This window comes from Myotis yumanensis, unplaced genomic scaffold (genome assembly GCF_028538775.1).
Source record: "Myotis yumanensis isolate MYYU_CA2020_CCGP unplaced genomic scaffold, mMyoYum1.0.hap1 SCAF_4, whole genome shotgun sequence".
Classification (NCBI taxonomy): domain Eukaryota; kingdom Metazoa; phylum Chordata; class Mammalia; order Chiroptera; family Vespertilionidae; genus Myotis; species Myotis yumanensis.
Genome location: NW_027223755.1, coordinates 43,030,165 through 43,047,538, shown reverse-complemented (window position 1 = coordinate 43,047,538; position 17,374 = coordinate 43,030,165). Strand labels below are relative to the sequence as shown.

The following is a 17,374-nucleotide window of genomic DNA, read 5'->3' as shown; positions in this document are numbered from 1 at the left end:
GGAAGGTTGTCCACAAGGACATCTGGAAGGACGTCTGGAAGGTCGTCCGGCTGTCCGGTCTAATTAGCATATCACGCTTTTATTATTATAGATTAGTTTCAGATATACAGGGTGGCAGTAGTATTTCATAGTATGAGAAGGGACATTGAGGCTCAGGAAGGTGTGTGATTTGCCCAAGTTAGTGGTGGAGTTAGGGTTGGAAGTGAGCTGTTTATTCTTGCTGGTGATCTGTGGCTTTCAGTTTGATGGCCTTAGGGTTGGGAGGAAGCCACTGGCCCTCAGGTCTGTACAGAAACAACACAGATGCAGTGTCCTTGGATGCCCAGAGGCAACACCCTTAGCAGGCCCAGCTCCCTCACCCCATGGTGTGGAATCTGTGTGTGATGTATGTTTTCTTCTTCCAAAACTGGGATGGAGTTTGGAACAGCAAATATTTAATCAGAGCAAATTCCCCTTGCTAAATCCTGCCAGCTTGTTCAACTCGAGGTTCTTTGCCTAAAAATTCTCACTACTTACTGAAAGCTAAATGACTCAGTCACCCACAGAGCATAAAGCAGGCCTTAGTATTTGGAGCAGGGGGTTGTTTACCTACTTTTATTTTGGATGAAATATGCCATGCCACATACTCACCCTTTGATGAGCCTAAGGGCCTCTGGGAATCAACACGGGAGGGCATTTGTGGGGGATGATTGGATAGGAGCTCATGCCTGCTGGCATCAGCATGCTTCTTAAAATAGATTTTAGAAGAAGGAGAGAAGTTGGTTTGGGCAGGAGGTGGAGAAGAGCCGGAGTTGAAAGATGGGCTGGTATAGATGAAAGTGTTGCAGGTGGTTGAGGTGTGTGTGAGAAATTAGCTTTGCTGAGAGAGTGGAAGAGAGAAGGAAGGGAAGAAAAGATTTGAATGAATATTACACAGCAATAAATGCTGTACAAATAAAACAATCAGTCATTATTTATCTGGAATTTACATTTACCTAGGCATTCTGGCAACCCTATATGTGTGCTACTTTGTTTGATAGCCTGGTCAAAAATACAGTAGTGTCTTTTTATGCATTTACATCTTGCCCTGTTCTAAAAAAAAAAATTGCTGACTACAAAACGTTTGATATTTCTTTATGAAGTCTTTCATGCATTTTTGCCTGAGGCAGTAGTTTTGAAAAATATGTTTTGTTTAGGAAAAACGTGTTTGAGATTCAGGTATAGTCATGGCTACAGGCCTTTTCTGAGGTGAGGGAATCCAGTCAGGAAGATGACCTCCAATTAAGTTTAGTCTTCCTTTTGTTTATGGGAATCTTAATAGCCGCAGTTATTAGTGTTTCTTTAAGATCTTTCCTGGGGAAGAAACTCAATTATCATGCTTCAATTTTATCTCCAGCTTGTGTCATTTTTTTCCCTCTGTGCTATCTTTTGTCTTGTGAATTACAGCTATACTGTGTTTTCAACTTTTTTTCTGTTCTGAAGAGTGTTCAGCTTTGATGTTGATAAATACGTTTTTTAAATCACTGACTAAATCCTTAATGTTCTATGTTCATAGAAATTTACTTCTTGTTCTCGTTATATAAGATTTCAGTTCTGATAATATAAACAGGTTTTACTTTGAAACCTTCTAATGGGGCTAGAATAAACCATTGCCAACATTCATCAGAAGATTAATATGCATAAATAGCTCCAGTGGATCAGGAAAAAACTTAACAGCCAATTCACAAAGAAAAATACAGATGGCCATAAATTTATGAAAAAAAAGTGAACCTTACTAGTAATGAGGAAAATGGACATTGAGACAGGATAGTGTTTTTTACCTTTATTTTATTTTATAAAATAGATTTTTACTGATTTCAGAGAGCAAGGGAGAGGGAAAGAGATACAGAAACATCAGTGATGAGAGAGAGTCATTGATCGGCCGCCCTCTGCACACCATGCCCCCTACTGGGGACCCAGCCCGCAATCCGAGCATGTGCCCCTGACCAGAATTGAACCTGGAACTCTTCAGTCTGCAGGCTGACACTCTATCCACTGAGCCACACCACCTAGGGCTGTTTTTTTACCTTTAAATTGGGTGTTAAGGTTGGTAACCTGAGCAGGCTCAGATAGTTCTGGTGGGATATAATAAACTGGTGCAGCCTTTGAAGGTGTGATTTGACTTTATCTCTTCAAAATTTAAAATGTAGATACTACTTGACTCACTGATTCCATTTGTGGACCTGGAGTCTATTTTACATAAATAATGGCATGTGTGCCATGAGGCATGTGCAGCAGTGTTATTGAACCAGTGTTTGTGATAGCAAAACAAGAGCCCATCACATCACGATCGGTGGGAATGCTTATCAGTTTTAATCTAGCCTTACTCTAAAAGATAATATGGTGGTTAAAAAGGTGTGCTTGTATATATTAACTAGAGACCCAGTGTACGAAATTCGTGCACTGGGGGGTGGGGTTGCCTCAGCCCAGCCTGCCCCTCTCACAGTCCGGATGTCCTACTGACGGCCACAGTCTGGCAGCAGAGGCTCGGAGCAGGCATCCTGTGTGTGTGTGTGTGTGTGTGTGTGTGTGTGTATGTGTGTATGTGTCCGCTGGGGGCCTGCCCCCAGACGCATTGGAGGCTCAGAGCAGGCGCTGTGTGTGTGTGTGTGTCTGTCTGCTGGGGGCCTGCCCCCAGCCACACCGTGGAGGCTTGGGGCAGGCGCCCCTCTGTGTTGATCTCTCAGGCTCCTGGCCTCCACTGCATGTTTTTCTCTCCCTTGAGCTGTGGCCAGGGTGGGGTGCTGCCTGCACGCTGCGCTTTCCTGCTCATGGATCACCGGATCACTGCAGAGACCGGGAGCAGGCACTGCTGGGTGCAGCCTGTGGAGAACTTTCCTGCTCTGGGATTGCCATGGCGATCTTGGCCCACTTGGGGGCGGGCCGCCCGCCGCACTTGCCTGCTCTGGGATCACCATGGGGTCCCGGCTGGGGGTGGGACCTAAGCAGTGTGGGGCTTAGGCGGCACACGGGGGTCCCGGCTGGGGTGGGGCTTAGGTGATGCGATTGCCCAGCCTAAGCCCGGCCGCACATGGGGCCCAGATGGCGTCTGGTGCTGGCCAGCCCTGCCTGCAGTATGCAAATTATCCGCCATCTTTGATGGCAGTTAATTTGCATATGACACTGATTAGCCCATGGGAAGTATAGCAAAGGTACGGTCAATTACCCTTTTTGTCTTTTATTAGATAGGATAGGGAAAGATCTCCACAGCTTATTGGTTTTTTTTTTTTTATTGCTAAAAGTATTACAAAGGGTATTACATATCACAGCTTATTATTAATTAGGGGAAAAAAGTTACAGAATAATATATATACTCTTTTACTTAATAAAGCTGTTTGTGTGTGTGTGTGTGTGTGTGTGTGTGTGTGAGAGAGAGAGAGAGAGAGAGAGAGAGAGAGAGAGAGAAATGTATATGGTACTATATAGTGTATGTATGTATGTATGTATGTGTGCTGTGTATAAGTATGGGGTATATATACATACATATGTACACACACATTTATGTATGTAAACTAATAAAAATATTCACCAAATTGTTAACTCTCCTGAGGAGAGGACATTTTGGGGTGGGAATGAAAGAAGTCTCTCACTTTTTTGCTATACATTTATGCATTTCAAGAAAAATATATCCATGTATTAAAAATTCTGATGCTGGATTTCCACATTCATTTGGGGAAGTAAAGGCTGAGTGGTACATCATGAGCACTGAATCTTTAAAAAAGATTCAGAGGGCCAAAACCGGTTTGGCTCAGTGGATAGAGCGTCGGCATGTGGACTGAAAGGTCCCAGGTTCGATTCCGGTCAAGGGCATGTACCTGGGTTGCGGGCACATCCCCAGTGGGAGGTGTGCAGGAGGCAGCTGATCGATGTCTCTCTCTCTCATCGATGTTTCTAACTCTCTGTCTCTCTCCCTTCCTCTCTGTAAAAAATCAATAAAATATATTTAAAAAAAAAAAAAAGATTCAGAGGAAGCTAAGAAAAAGCCTTTGGACGAGGGCCGTCTTACCAGTGTCTGTGCATTTCCACACGGGACTTAGACGTGTAGGCTGAAGCAGCACTTCACAACAGCCCCTTTACCCAGTTCTAACAGGTGACTCTTTTCTCTTTTTCCTCAGATTCCTTTTTACGAAGACATTTGTAAAGGCATTAAAGCTGGTGACACCTGTGAGAAGCTGGTGGGGTATTCTGCGGTGTATAGAGTCTGCTTTGGGATGGCCTGTTTCTTCTTTATCTTCTGCCTCCTGACCTTAAATATCAACAACAGCAAAAGCTGCAGAGCCTACATTCACAATGGGCAAGTCTCCAGCATTCGCTTCCCTGGTCTTCTATTCAGAACGTAATCTAGGACCACTTGTAATCGGGGGACCTCTGACTGCTCTCCCTCCCGCTTAAATTGCTGACACTGGTTTGGGGTAGGTGGGAACTAACACGTGTCACCGCACAGTGGCCGAAGAGCTAGGATCCCATTTGTAGCACTGGTACCATAATGAGAGAGGCAGTGAAGACAAGAGTTAATTTCTTGAACCAAGACCTTTCCCCGGGTCACTTCCACCCCTGCAACAAAATGGTGCTTTGCACAATCAGAGGCCACGCCGAGTCTGTCTGATGTTGGGAAGAGGTGGTCTCCAGTCACTTAATTACTTCCCCTCGATTTGGAGAGCACAGTGCCAGTGGCAGAACCATGGCTGGATGTGCTTACCTTCTAAGAGGTCTTTTGTCCTTCACTGAATATCATTTAAATACATTTCCTCTTTTTTTTTTTCTTTTTCTAGCTTTTGGTTCTTCAAGCTCCTGCTTCTGGGGGCCATGTGCTCAGGTGCTTTCTTCATTCCGGACCAGGAGACCTTTCTGAACGGTACAAATGAGTTTCTGTTCATTACGCTTTTACCCATTTTGTAAAGTTGTCAAAAACACAGTCCAGGGTGCCTTTGATATTTTGAATTACTGACTTTCTTGTGGCTTAAAAAAAAAAAATCCTGACCTGCCCACACTTTATCCACTCTCCCTACTCCCTATCCCCCTCCATTCCCCTCCTCCTTGTCCCTTCCCACTCCCTCCCCTCCTGGCAGGCTGTGGGAGGACCTTTAGTTACTCAGCAGGCTGAAGAATTAAAATGATAATTGTAAGGTTCTTGGCATGAAGGGAAAATGAAGCACTTAAAATTTGTGTGAAGGTCAGTTTAGTAAGTCAGCCTGACACTACCAGCCATGTTTGAAGAGGCCCTGGGACCTTGTTCTTTCTGAGTGTGGCTCGGAAAAGCTGGGGCTCTGAACACAGGCTTCTTAGCGCTTTAAACCTGCTGCAGCTATAATGGGGTGAGAAAGGCAACCCCCAGTCCATTTCTAAACTTTCCTTACGTGAAGCTGCATAACACTGGATTGTGTTCCTTATTGATGGAACTACCAAAAACAATTTAATACGAAGCCTTTCATCATAGCCCTTATTCATATGAGTTAGGGAGGTCAAAAGTCTGAATTTCAGTGGTTCAAGCACTGTTCAACCCACATGAATTCACTTTCCTAGTTAAGATGGTGAAAGTATTCACATTGTGTCAGTCCATGAGGAACAGCTACAGACCCTCAAAGAGTCACGTATGATTTTTCAGCATCACACTAATTTTATGTCCTCCTTAAGGAAATTACATCCACGTATTATCTTTACCTAAAATGCTGTTAGCTGGTTTTCTCTTCCCCACAGATGTTAGAATATTATGTGTTTGAATAATATCTTTAGAACGGGAAGGGACCTAGCATCCTCTAGTCCAGCCCAGTCATTATTATAGACAGGCTGTAAGCCAGGAATGTGACATGGCTCGTCCAGTGTTAGGGCGTCTTTGTGACAGAGCCCTAAGTAGAATCTGAGTCCGTCGTCCCCAAGTCTGAGCCTCATTTCCTTCCTAGACACTGGTGCCTCCCTATCCAATAAAATTAGAACCCTTGATTTTTCTGGCAATGTGTGTTTTTACTTTTAAGTTGTGGACCGTGTTGACTTTATGAATTACTACGTCTGTTGGAATATCTGGCAGTTGTCGCATGGAGGTTAAGCTTGGATGCACTAGAGCCAGACTGTCTGTGTTCACATCCGGTGACACCCATTACAGGTTAAGGGACCTTGTCACCTTAGGTAGACTCTCAGTTTTTCTCATCTTTAAAGTGGCCTAATAAGACTATGCTTGTGTGGGAATTAAACGTGTTGCGGGTACAGTGAGCATGTAGTAAAAACGGACTGTAGTCATTACTCTCTTTTGAGCGAACACGTGGAACAGTCATGTCACCTCCTTCTGGGTGGCCTTCTTTTGCAGCCTGGCGCTATGTGGGAGCCATCGGAGCCTTCCTCTTTATAGGCATCCAGCTCATCCTGCTCGTGGAGTTCGCACATAAATGGAACAAGAACTGGTATGTGCCTTTCTGGAAAGCTTCCAAGTAAACTCACCCATTGACTCAGACTCTGCCCACGGTACTGCGCTGACAAAGGCTCTCTCTGAGTTCGCTGGCAGGGATCAGAGCCTGCCTACCACAGGGACAGTTTCTGCCGGCATTCTCCCTTCTCTCTTGCTCTTTGGATTTGTTCATTTACTTCTCCCCCATACAATTTGTCGATTCTGTCTTTCCTCCTCCTACTTCATTTCTTTTCACCTTTTGGCTCTTTTTCCCTGCCCTCTCTCATTTGGGCTCTAAGTCAACCAACAGTGTGACTTGGCCACACTCAACCGCATTAGTTGGCACCTCCTGGCGCCAGTTCTGTGGTTGTGTTGAAAACTTGGGCAGGCTTCATCTTAGGCTTCCAACCTTAGGAGAGAAAAAAAATACTTTGGAGCTAGAGGTTCCCTTTCTGCAAAGAATATGTGATGGAATAGTTTTCTCCTTTAAAAAAAGTTTTTGTTTGTTCACCACTGCGTAAGTGTAGAAGGACCCCTTCATTAGGAAGATGTGTTGTGCTACCTTAGAAAGCCATCCTGCATTTGAAAAACACAGACTCTTTTTATGTGCCTTGAAAGTGGAATTCATATCCCAGGATAAGTGGGAAATGCCAGACTATTAATAACTGGTTTTTATTCTTGCTGAGCTACATTGAGGAAATGGCAGCCAGACAAGGGTCCAGCCCCCCGAGTCCTAAGGCCAAGTTGACTCTTTGTGACTCTGGACAAAGCACGTAGACTCTCTGTCTTACTTTACTTACAAAAGATGAATGACAATTACTGCCATTTGCACCCAGTAAGGCTTTTGTTATTTTGTTGATTTTGTAGGCATCAGATTATTTTATACTTTTGGGGGGGGGGGGTATTAGAAAGTGTTATATGAATGTGAATTTTATTTTGGACAAAACAAAATATACTGTCTAAATTCTCTCAAAAAACTTTTCATTCTGATTATAGTTCTCAGGTTGGTAGTATTCATTGCCATTTTATTTTGCTACTTTTAAAAGATCAAATCATGAGATGCATGAGTGAAAAGATAGTGTTAATTATTTTATTATTTTATTTTTAAAGCATGGCTACTTTTTAAAAATTTTTATTACTGATTTTAGAGACAGAAAGAAAAAAACATTAACTTGTTGTTCCACTTGTTTATGCATTCATTGGTTGATTCTTGTATGTTCCCTGACCGGGGATCAAACCCACAACCTTGGCATATTGGGATAACACTCTAACCAACTGAGCTGCCTGGCCAGGGCAGTCATTTTATTATTTGGGAAATATTGGAGTATGGCCAAATGCTTATGGCCAGTTTCTAAAATGTTGACAGCACATCGAATAGCCATACAAGTAGCAATATGTTTTGGTATTTTTCAAGTCTTAATCTCTAAGATAAGAAAAATTTCTAGTTCTGAGAAGTGCTCATATGTAAGTTTGTGCATGCTTTCCTGCTTTTTATTAAAAAAATATTTTTTATTGATCTCAGAGAGTAAGGGAGAGGGAGAGATAGAAACATCAATGATGAGAATCACTGATAGACTGCCTCCTGCATGCCCCCCACTGGAGATTGAGCCCGAAACCCAAGCATGTGCCTTTGACTGCCTTTGACTGCCTTTGACTGGAATCAAACCCAGGACCCTTCAGTCCACAGGCCGACGCTCTATCCACTGAGCCAAACCAGCTAGGCATGCTGTCCTGCTTTTTGAGTCATCCCTGAAACCTAGTAGTTTATGTTTGAGGTCTCTACTCCATCTTATTTTGAGGCAGCAAAGTTTTCCTAAAGGTAAGTCAAATGAGTGACTATAGTTTTATGTGACCCTAATTTTCTCAATTGTGCACAATAAATTGGAAATGCATTTTAATTGATTACATATCACTCTTTCCATGATAAGTCTTACTGTACTTTCACTCTGAATTTATTAGAATGTGTCATTCGAAATTTCTCCTAAAATTTTCACAAATATTCTTCAAATAAGGAACTTCCTGGTAAAATATTAACATCTCTGATACTGAGTACCAGCTTTGCCCACTAAATACTATGTTCTCTTGAGAATACTTGTGCTTCTTCACTTTGATCTTAATGTTTTGATTGATGCTGAAGCCATTTTCTGGGACTGGTTATTGATGCCAACTTCTAACAGGCTTTTTGGAAGAGTTTTGTTGCTTTAAAAACTTTCCAGAAACCACTCGATAAGAATGGCTTAAAAGCTTTGCAACAATGGTGTTGCTGTTGTCCCGGCTTTGAGGCCAATATCCCAACAAAACCCCTTTGTCAACATATTTATAGTTGGTTGGACGGTTTGCCTAAAAAATTAGGATTAAGCTAGGAAGCTCACTAATTTTTATTTTTATGTAAATTCATTTACATAAAAATAGAGGGTTTTTTTAGAGTTTCTGCTTTGTTTTTAAACAGTCTCTTGCTTACAAGGTTAGTCTAGAAAATAGACTACTCATATCACTCTTCATGGAGCCACTAAAGTCCTTTCCCCTTCACTTTCTTTTTGTAAAGATGCTGAGAAGGAGAAGGCCGCGCAGGCAGTGGGAGAGAGAGGTCATGGCCTGGAAACCAGGAGAGTGCGGATTGTAAAGCCCCTCACTCTCTGGCTTGCTGCTTCACTGTAGGCAGGTCTCTTGGCCTCTGTGACCTTAGTTTGCACACTTGTAAAATGATGTGTTTGGACTAGATGTTTAGTGTGTTTTTGTTCTTTTGTTAAAAGATAAACTGAGGCATATTTAAAATGTTTTAGAGTTTATGTGAGCAGAAAATTGATTTGAATTGGCTAACATCCAGGCTAGCAGATAAAAAGGAGCTCCAAGGAGCTGTGCAGAATGAGACCATTATAAGCAGAAGGGAGCAGGAACAAGGAAGTTACACAAGGGAGAGTGGGTGGGTTACTGTAGGGCCACCTCCTCTGGGGATGGCAGGGTCTCTCAGGCAGATTCCCTAATAGTGCTAACTGGGTGCTTCCTGATGGACTGGTTTAAGGTTCTTATTTCTGGGAAAGCCACACTGTAATTAGGCGTCTTGGTTTGGTGTCTTAGCATAAAGCACTTCATTTGGGGCCTTGTTTTTAGTAATTCCTAGCTGAAATTTTGTGGATAGAAGGGTCAATTCTGTATCAAAATTGAAATAAAAAGTAGATGGTATATTCAGGTATTTCTGACAAAGACCCATTTTCTATATTTTCAATTCATGTTGTTTAGTTTACTGACCCAACCCCAACCCCAGGCCTGAGCCCAGCTAACTCCCCACCTGGTACCTGCTTGCTGCTGTGACCGTGCCCTCGGCTCTGCTGCCTGGTCCTGTTCTCATCTCAGTGCTCCTCATTTAGCATTGATTCACAAGGAATGTGACTGCGGGGCAGCACCAACACTGTAAAGATAAGTCACTGCACTTATTAGAGGTGTTTGTGAAAACAAGATGTCATCAGGGGGACCCACTGAATCTGGAGCCCCATCCCTCTGCTAACATTGCTGCATAGTCATTTTTAGCATCAACGGGCCTTGCACCAAGTACCTGCTGTTTGCCAGCCCCTCCACAGGAGAACAGCAGTGAACACAACCATGTCCTGCTCTGTGGAGCTTCCGTTCCTCTGGAGGGGAGGAGAGATAATCAACTTGATTAATCAAGCAAATAAGTAATGGGTTCAATGGTGAAAAGTGCTCTGGAGAAAAAGAAAGCGGGTGTGGGAGCGGGGAGAGCGGGGCAGGGGAAGGCTTCCTGATGAGGTGTGAGGAAGATGAAGGAAGCAGGGAGAGCCAGGGCAAGACTGCTGAGCCCTTGCTGTGCTTGTTTAGGGAGAAAGGAGTGTCCACTGAGGCTGGACTCTAGTGGTGAGGGAGGGAAGGGTGTCAGAGATGAAGTCTCAGTTGGCACTAGGCTAGGTCATGTAGGGCTTCTGGGGCCACGGTAGGCATAGAAGGGGACTGGCCCTGGCTGGGTGGCTCAGTTGGTTGTAGTGTTACCCTGTACACTGAAAGGTTGTGGGTTCCATCCCCAGTCAGGGAGTGTACAGGAGGCAACTGATTGAGGTTTCTCTCTCACATCAATGTTTCTCTCTAAAATCAATAAAAAACATATCCTCCAATGAGGATAAAAAATAAAGAAAATAGAAGGGCACTGGAGGACCATAATCTAATGTAATCTAAAGATTAGAGGGAGTTGGAGGTGCAAGTAAGGAGGCCAGTGGGAGATAATCCAGGGCAGAGCTGAGGTAGCTTGGAGCCAGATGTTAGCAGCAGTCAGATTCTGACATTCTGAGGTTGAAACTAGCAGAATTTGCTGCTGGTGATGGCATGGCAGTAGGGGAGTGGAGAGCAGCAGGGAGAGAAAGACAGAGCCACTGCAGTTCTTTCCTTTAACACTCCCATCCCCCCCCCCCCGCCCCCTTCCTATCCCCGCCCCCCCCCCCCCCCCCCACACACACACAAGGGATAGAATGGACTTGCCATTTTCTTTTTCTTTTTTTAAAAATATATTTTATTGATTTTTTACAGAGAGGAAGGGAGAGGGATAGAGAGCTAGAAACATCGATGAGAGAGAAACATCGATCAGCTTCCTCCTGCACACCTCCTTCTGGGGATGTGCCCACAACCAAGGTACATGCCCTTGACCGGAATCGAACCTGGGACCCTTGAGTCCGCAGGCTGATGCTCTATCCACTGAGCCAAACCGGTCAGGGCTGGACTTGCCATTTTCTGAGGTTGGCAAGATCAAATAAGAGCAGGTTTAGGGGTGGAGGTCTGAACATTGGGAAGTTTCTCTGGACCTGTTAAATTGGACGTGCTGATTAGACTTCCAAGTGAGGACGCAGAACATTTGGATATTATGAGACGAGTTGAAAGGAGAGGTTAGGGTTGAAGATTAAACTGGAAATTAAGCATAAATTAACTCTATGGAAGTCCTTCCTTTATTAAGAATATAATCCAGAGGCTAGTGAAGAAACCCTTGGGCCCCACCCACACACTGGTCAGCAGTGCTGACCTTTTTCTGCATAATTCATTCTCTCCATGTGTCACTCATTACTATTTGGCTCTTAGATTTTTCTTTTTTCTTCTCTTCTCAAGTCTCGTTTTTCTCTTCCTTTCCTTTGCGTGTCTTTTATGTTAGAATAGTTTTGTGGTCACTGGAATGCCTGGCTCCGTTTCAGGAATATATTGGTCATCGTCATTTTGGCCTTTCCCTCCCTATTTTCTTTGTCTCTGGCTGCAGTAAGTTTTTCATCATGAAAACATTTTAGCTGGGTTGCTTGAACACTTTCCAGTTTTGCAAAACCTGTAAGCAAGTTGCTTTCTCTGAAGGTTTGTGAGAATGTGCTTACAAAGGGCAGTGTAATCCGAAGGCAGATGACAGTGATTCAAGCCATTCTTCCTGTTGCTCCGTCCTCCTCATTTAGCGTTTTTAAGCACGCCCTTTTCTTTGTTCCGAACAATTTCCGAACAATTTCTCTAGCTTGTTAAACCCCCACTAATGTCTCCCATCCCTTTATTAATAGTTGTAAACTAGAAAGCACATTAATCTCCTCTTTTAGATTCTTCACTGTACATCCCTTAAAATGTTTACTCTTTCTCTACCTGATTTTTTTCTCCCCTTTCGTTTAGTGTCATATTTCCCCTTGATCACACTTGGCATTGCTGTGGGGAAGAACTATTACAGAGTCTGCCTTTCAGAGCGTGATAACAGAGCTGCGGTCTTTCTCTGAGAGAAGTTAATTCGCTCCTCTCCCTGAAGACTAGATGGGTGTCAGCAGGAGCTGCTGGCAGCGCTGGAGTGAGCACCATGGCACCCCCAGTCTCTAGGTTTATAGGGGCAACAGGAAGTGAGCTCCAGCAGAGAGCCACTTTGTAATAATACTGCCCAAACCTGTCCCAGGGTAATTCGCATTCAGAAAGCCTGTGGATAGTCATTATAGTTGATGGATACACTTGAGTCAAAAACAGAATTCTTTCAGTATTTAGAACACATTCTCAGCTTGAACCAAGAAGTTTTTGCATATTTACCTGTACCTTCTCGCTTTGATGTGGCATAATCATTGGCAGAATGATAGGTCTCCTGGACAACTTGGTTCTGATGGGCTTGGGGCTGGACAGCATTAGTTAATGGTACTAGTAAATGTAGTTCAGTAGTGGCCGGTACTGACTTGTCTTCTCTCCTGTCCCTCTCACCCACTTCCTGGACAAATAGGACTGCAGGAACTACTCACAACAAGCTGTGGTACGCCGCTCTGTCCCTGGTGACCCTCATCATGTACTCCATCGCCGCTGGAGGCTTGATTTTGATGGCAGTGTTTTATACACAGAAAGATGGTTGCATGGGGAACAAAATTCTCCTGGGAGTAAACGGAGGCCTGTGTGTACTGATTTCATTGGTCGCCATCTCACCCTGTGTCCAAAATCGTAAGCACAATTTTTTCCATTCTTCCTTATTTATAGTATAATGTCTTTTAGCAAACCCAATAATAATAATAATTTAAAAAAACATCATTCCTTAATGTACCGCGCATGGATCAGCAATAGGAAAGGTGGGACTCCAGTCTCCTCTTCATGCTCCACATGGGCTGAATGTGACCATCAAGCATGGCTTATGTCAAGAAAGATCTAAACATAATGAATCCAATAAAATAAGGAGATAGATTTTACCATCCTATATAATAAAGAGATGATATGCAAATTGACTATCACACCCTCGCACAAGATGGCTACACTCATGTGGTCACAAGATGGCCAGCAGGAGAGGGCAGTTGTGAGCGATCAGGCCAGCAGGGGAGGGCAGTTGGGGGTGACCAGGCCGGCAGGGGAGCAGTTAGGTGTCGATCAGGCTGTCAGGGGAGTGGTTAGGGGGCAATCAGGCTGGCAGGCAGACGCGATTAGGGGCAATCAGGCAGGCAGGCAGGCAGGTGAGCTATTGGGAGACAGCAGTCCCAGATTGTGAGGGGGATGTCCAACTGCCGGTTTAGGCCCACAGGGATTGGGCCTAAACCGGCAGTCAGACATCTCCCTAAGGGGTCCCAGATTGGAGAGGGTGCAGGCTGGGCTGAGGGTCACCCCCCACCCAGTGCATGAATTTCATGCACCGGGCCTCTAGTTATTAAATAGAGTACTACAAGGAGCCTTTAAATGGAAATGCCCTTATTGTATATTGAGCTCTTCACTATATTCTCTTTGTAAAACTTGAATGAGAAAGCTCCAGAAAGCTGTTTCTGGGCTCATCTTTCTCTCAAGGCCGGCCACCAGGGACAGTGTGGTTAGGAAGCAGGAAATCCGATCTTGGCTTACCTAGCAGCTGGCCTCATGAGCTGTCTTCATCAGACTCAAGTCTTTTCTCAGCAAAGCCAACAGAAACCTGTGAGCCTGACCTTGCTCATGGTTGTTTCAAAGCCAAAAGGAAGAGACATGGAATTTGAAAGTAGTTTAGAAGGTATAGGCATCAATTGTCTTTTTTAAATGACTTCTGATATCTTAAGCCAGTGTGTTATCTTTGATTATAGATAGAATTGTCCTTGGTTTCAAGTTTCCTGTAGATGTCTTACTCTACAGGTGATAAAAAAATCACAAGACATTTAGGTTTCTAGCTAGGAAAAGGAAAATATGGCCAATAAATTTATAGCCCCTTGAAACCTTTCTAAAATGTGAGTTAAAAGGAGCTGATGTTGAATAATATAAAAGCTTTTCTGTACTAAAAATTTCAAGTCCATTATTGAAATTGAGAGTATTATTCTTTCAAATCACTTTAATTGGTCAGTTAAGAATTTCCTAAAACATTATTAGTATTCAGATTAAAATATCCTTTGGGTAAAATCCCACCTTTTGAAATAGTTATAATATTTTGAATATTTACCATTAATTGTTAAGGTAAATCTTACTCCTTTGCCAAAAGAGCATCATTATTAAAAGGTATGCTTCTATACCTTTATTGGCCATTGTAATTTAATAAATATAATTCTGGAAACAAATTTAACCAGAGAGAAGAATGGATAAAACTAAATGTTTTCATGCCAGCAGGTGGTTGAAAATTTCACCAAGAAATATAAATCACTTTTACCACGTCCTGGTTACTCTCAATGATATAAACACTAAGTTTAATTTAGATGCTGTAACATTAAAGCCCTCCTCCCAGGGAATGCTGAGCCCCATAACCTTCCTCTTCGGCCTGGACCAGCTCTGGTATTCCTAAAGGTTGTTTTTTTTAAATTAAATATATTTTTTATTGATTTCAGAGAGGAAAGGCAAGGGAGAGAGAGATAGAAACATCAATGATGAGAGAGAATCATTGACTGGCTGCCTCCTGCACGCCCCCTACTAGGGATTGAGCCTGCAGCCAGGCATGTGCCCTGGATCAGAATCAAACCCAGGCCCCTTCAGTTCCCAGGCCGATGCTCTATCCACTGAGCCAACTCAGCTAGGTCCCAAAGGTTTTTATTCACTGATGAATAAGAGCTTTTTTCCACTGTCATGGACTGTAAGTGTCCGCTGTCCTTGTAGAATCAGGAGTCCATGGCCTATGAAATCTATCATTTACCTGTCTAAGCCATGTGAGCTCAGAAATAATGATGGTAAGTGTTCTTCTGAGATCTTGTGATATAAGAACTAATGTTGCCCTAGCTGGGTTGCTCGTGGTTAGAGCATTAATCAATCTGTGGACTGAAGGGTCCCAGCCTCAATCTCCTGCCTTAGTCGGGGCATGTGTGGGAGGCAACCAATCAAAGTGTCTCACTCACATCAATATTTCTCTCTCTGCATCTCTCCCCCTCCCTTCCACTCTCTCTAAAATATATATATAAATAAATAAATAATAAATCAATGGATAGAATAACCTCGGGTGAGGATAACAACAAGAAATTTAAAAAAAAAAGAACTTAATGTTATGAACTTCAGGGGTTCCAGGTAGTATGTTTAAATACAGCTGTAGTTATAAAAATAAGGTGTTGGTAGAGAACTTGGCAGAGCTTGGCACCTTGAAAATAGAAGCTAACTCCCTCCCCCCAAAATCTTTTGTTACCTGACAAACACATTATGTACCTCTTCTTTCCTTTAAAGGCAGGGCCCAAGTTTGAGGAATCATTTTCATTTGGAGGGTGGGGAGACCTTTTTTATATATATATTTTTAAGCAGGTGCTCTATTATTGTTGAAATTTAAAACACTGTCTTAAACTCTGTCTCTTGTCATTTTCCAGGGCAGCCCCACTCCGGGTTACTGCAGTCGGGGCTCATAAGCTGCTATGTCACGTATCTCACCTTCTCAGCTCTGTCCAGCAAACCTGTAGAAGTGGGTAAGTTGGCCTTGTTAGGGAGCATGTGTTTGTGGCACGAATATTTTCATTTGTGGAGGAAGCAATGTGTCTCTGTGAGCTATTGTTTAAATATCAGGGATGCAGTAAATCAAGAGGAGCCTGTGTTCCTTCAAGAGTGGTGTTGAAGGCCGAGTTGCAGATGCTGGGAGTTGAACCCGGGGTCTCATACATGCCAGGCACGTGCTCTTCCACTGAGCTATTCCCCCTCGCTCGAAATAAATCAAAATAGAGAAATGATTAAGACTTTTTCAATATACAAAGACCTTAAGGTGGGTTATGAAGATGAAACTTTATTCTTTCTAGTCTTCCTGCTGTGTAGGAGAGACATGTACAAAGGTGGACTGTTGAGTTTGCTTTTAGGCCTAATCTGCATTTCTCTGCTCTGTTTTTAAGGGATGTTTTTATTTTTCTTTGTTTATTTTGTTGTTTTATTAGTTGGGTATTACTTTTCTTCAGATAGTCATTTCTTTGACTGAAACAAATAGTGGAAAAAACATGGAAGTGGGAAGCAAGAAACAGGAAGAGATTTGAGCCCAGCTGCACCGTTTGCTGGTTGTGTGACCTTGAATTGCTCATCTTAAATAACACTTATTTATAGAGACAACAGAGCATGCATGAGCTTTAGAGTTGGATTGTCTGGTAGCCTGGTGCTGCCACTTAAGTAACTTGTACAAAGTTACTTACCTTTCTCTGCCTAAGACACCTTGCCTTTAAAATAAGAATTTTAATATAACAAGACACTTAAATAAGATTACTGCTTTATAAGGTGATTTTTAAGAATTCAGTTTCTCAAACATAGTTGGTACTATATAAGGATAAGCTAGTTTTGTAGTTGCAATGATTATTTGAGAACTATCAAAGTATTATATTACATTATACTAGAGGCTCAGTGCACGAAATTCGTGCACTGGGGGGGGGGGTGCGGGGGGAGGATTCCCTCAGCCCAAATTGCAAGAGGGTACAGGCCAGGCGAGGGACGCCACTGGTGCACAATCGGGGCCAGGGAGAGAGGTTGGCCAGCCAGGGAGGGACTGCGGGAGGGCTCCAGCGTGCGTCTGGCCCGTCCCGCTCAGTCCTGATCGGCCAAACCCCAGCAGCAAGCTCACCTACCAGTCGGAGCGTCTGCCCCCTGGTGGTCAGTACACATCATAGCAAGTGGTCGACCAGTCGACTGTCTGCCCCCTAGTGGTCAGTGCACATCATAGCGAGCAGTTGAGTCGCCTTAGCATATCATTAGCATATTACGCTTTGATTGGTTGAATGGCCGACCGGACGACTGGACACTTAGCATAGTAGGCTTTTATTATATAGGACTAGAGGCCCAGTGCATGAAATTCATGCACGGGGGTGAGGGTCCCTCAGCCCGGCCTGCACCCTCTCTAATCTGGGATGCCTTGGGGGATGTCCGACTGCCGGATGTGGCCTAAACCGGCAGTCAGACATCCCTCTCACAATCTGGGACCTCTGGCTCCTAACCACTTGCCTGCCTGCCTCATCGCCCCTAACTGCTTCTGCTTGCTGGCCTGATCGCCCCCTAACTGGTCCCCACCGGCCTGATCGCCCCCTAACTGCCCCCCTGCCAGCCTGGTCACCCCTAACTGGCCCCCTGCTGGTTTGGTCGCACCCTAACTGTTCTCCTGCCGGCCTGGTC

At 43.7% G+C, this 17,374-nt stretch overlaps 1 protein-coding gene across 1 annotated transcript in view; it reads left to right on the top strand.

Moving 5' to 3' along the window:
* SERINC5 (serine incorporator 5) overlaps window positions 1-17,374 on the top strand; it is a 91,521-nt gene that overhangs the window by 61,685 nt on the left and 12,462 nt on the right. The window contains exons 3-7 of the mRNA XM_070411710.1: window positions 4,134-4,312; window positions 4,791-4,873; window positions 6,320-6,413; window positions 12,618-12,829; window positions 15,607-15,841. Coding sequence (XP_070267811.1) covers window positions 4,134-4,312; window positions 4,791-4,873; window positions 6,320-6,413; window positions 12,618-12,829; window positions 15,607-15,841 — 803 coding nt within the window. The remainder of the gene's footprint in view (window positions 1-4,133; window positions 4,313-4,790; window positions 4,874-6,319; window positions 6,414-12,617; window positions 12,830-15,606; window positions 15,842-17,374) is intronic.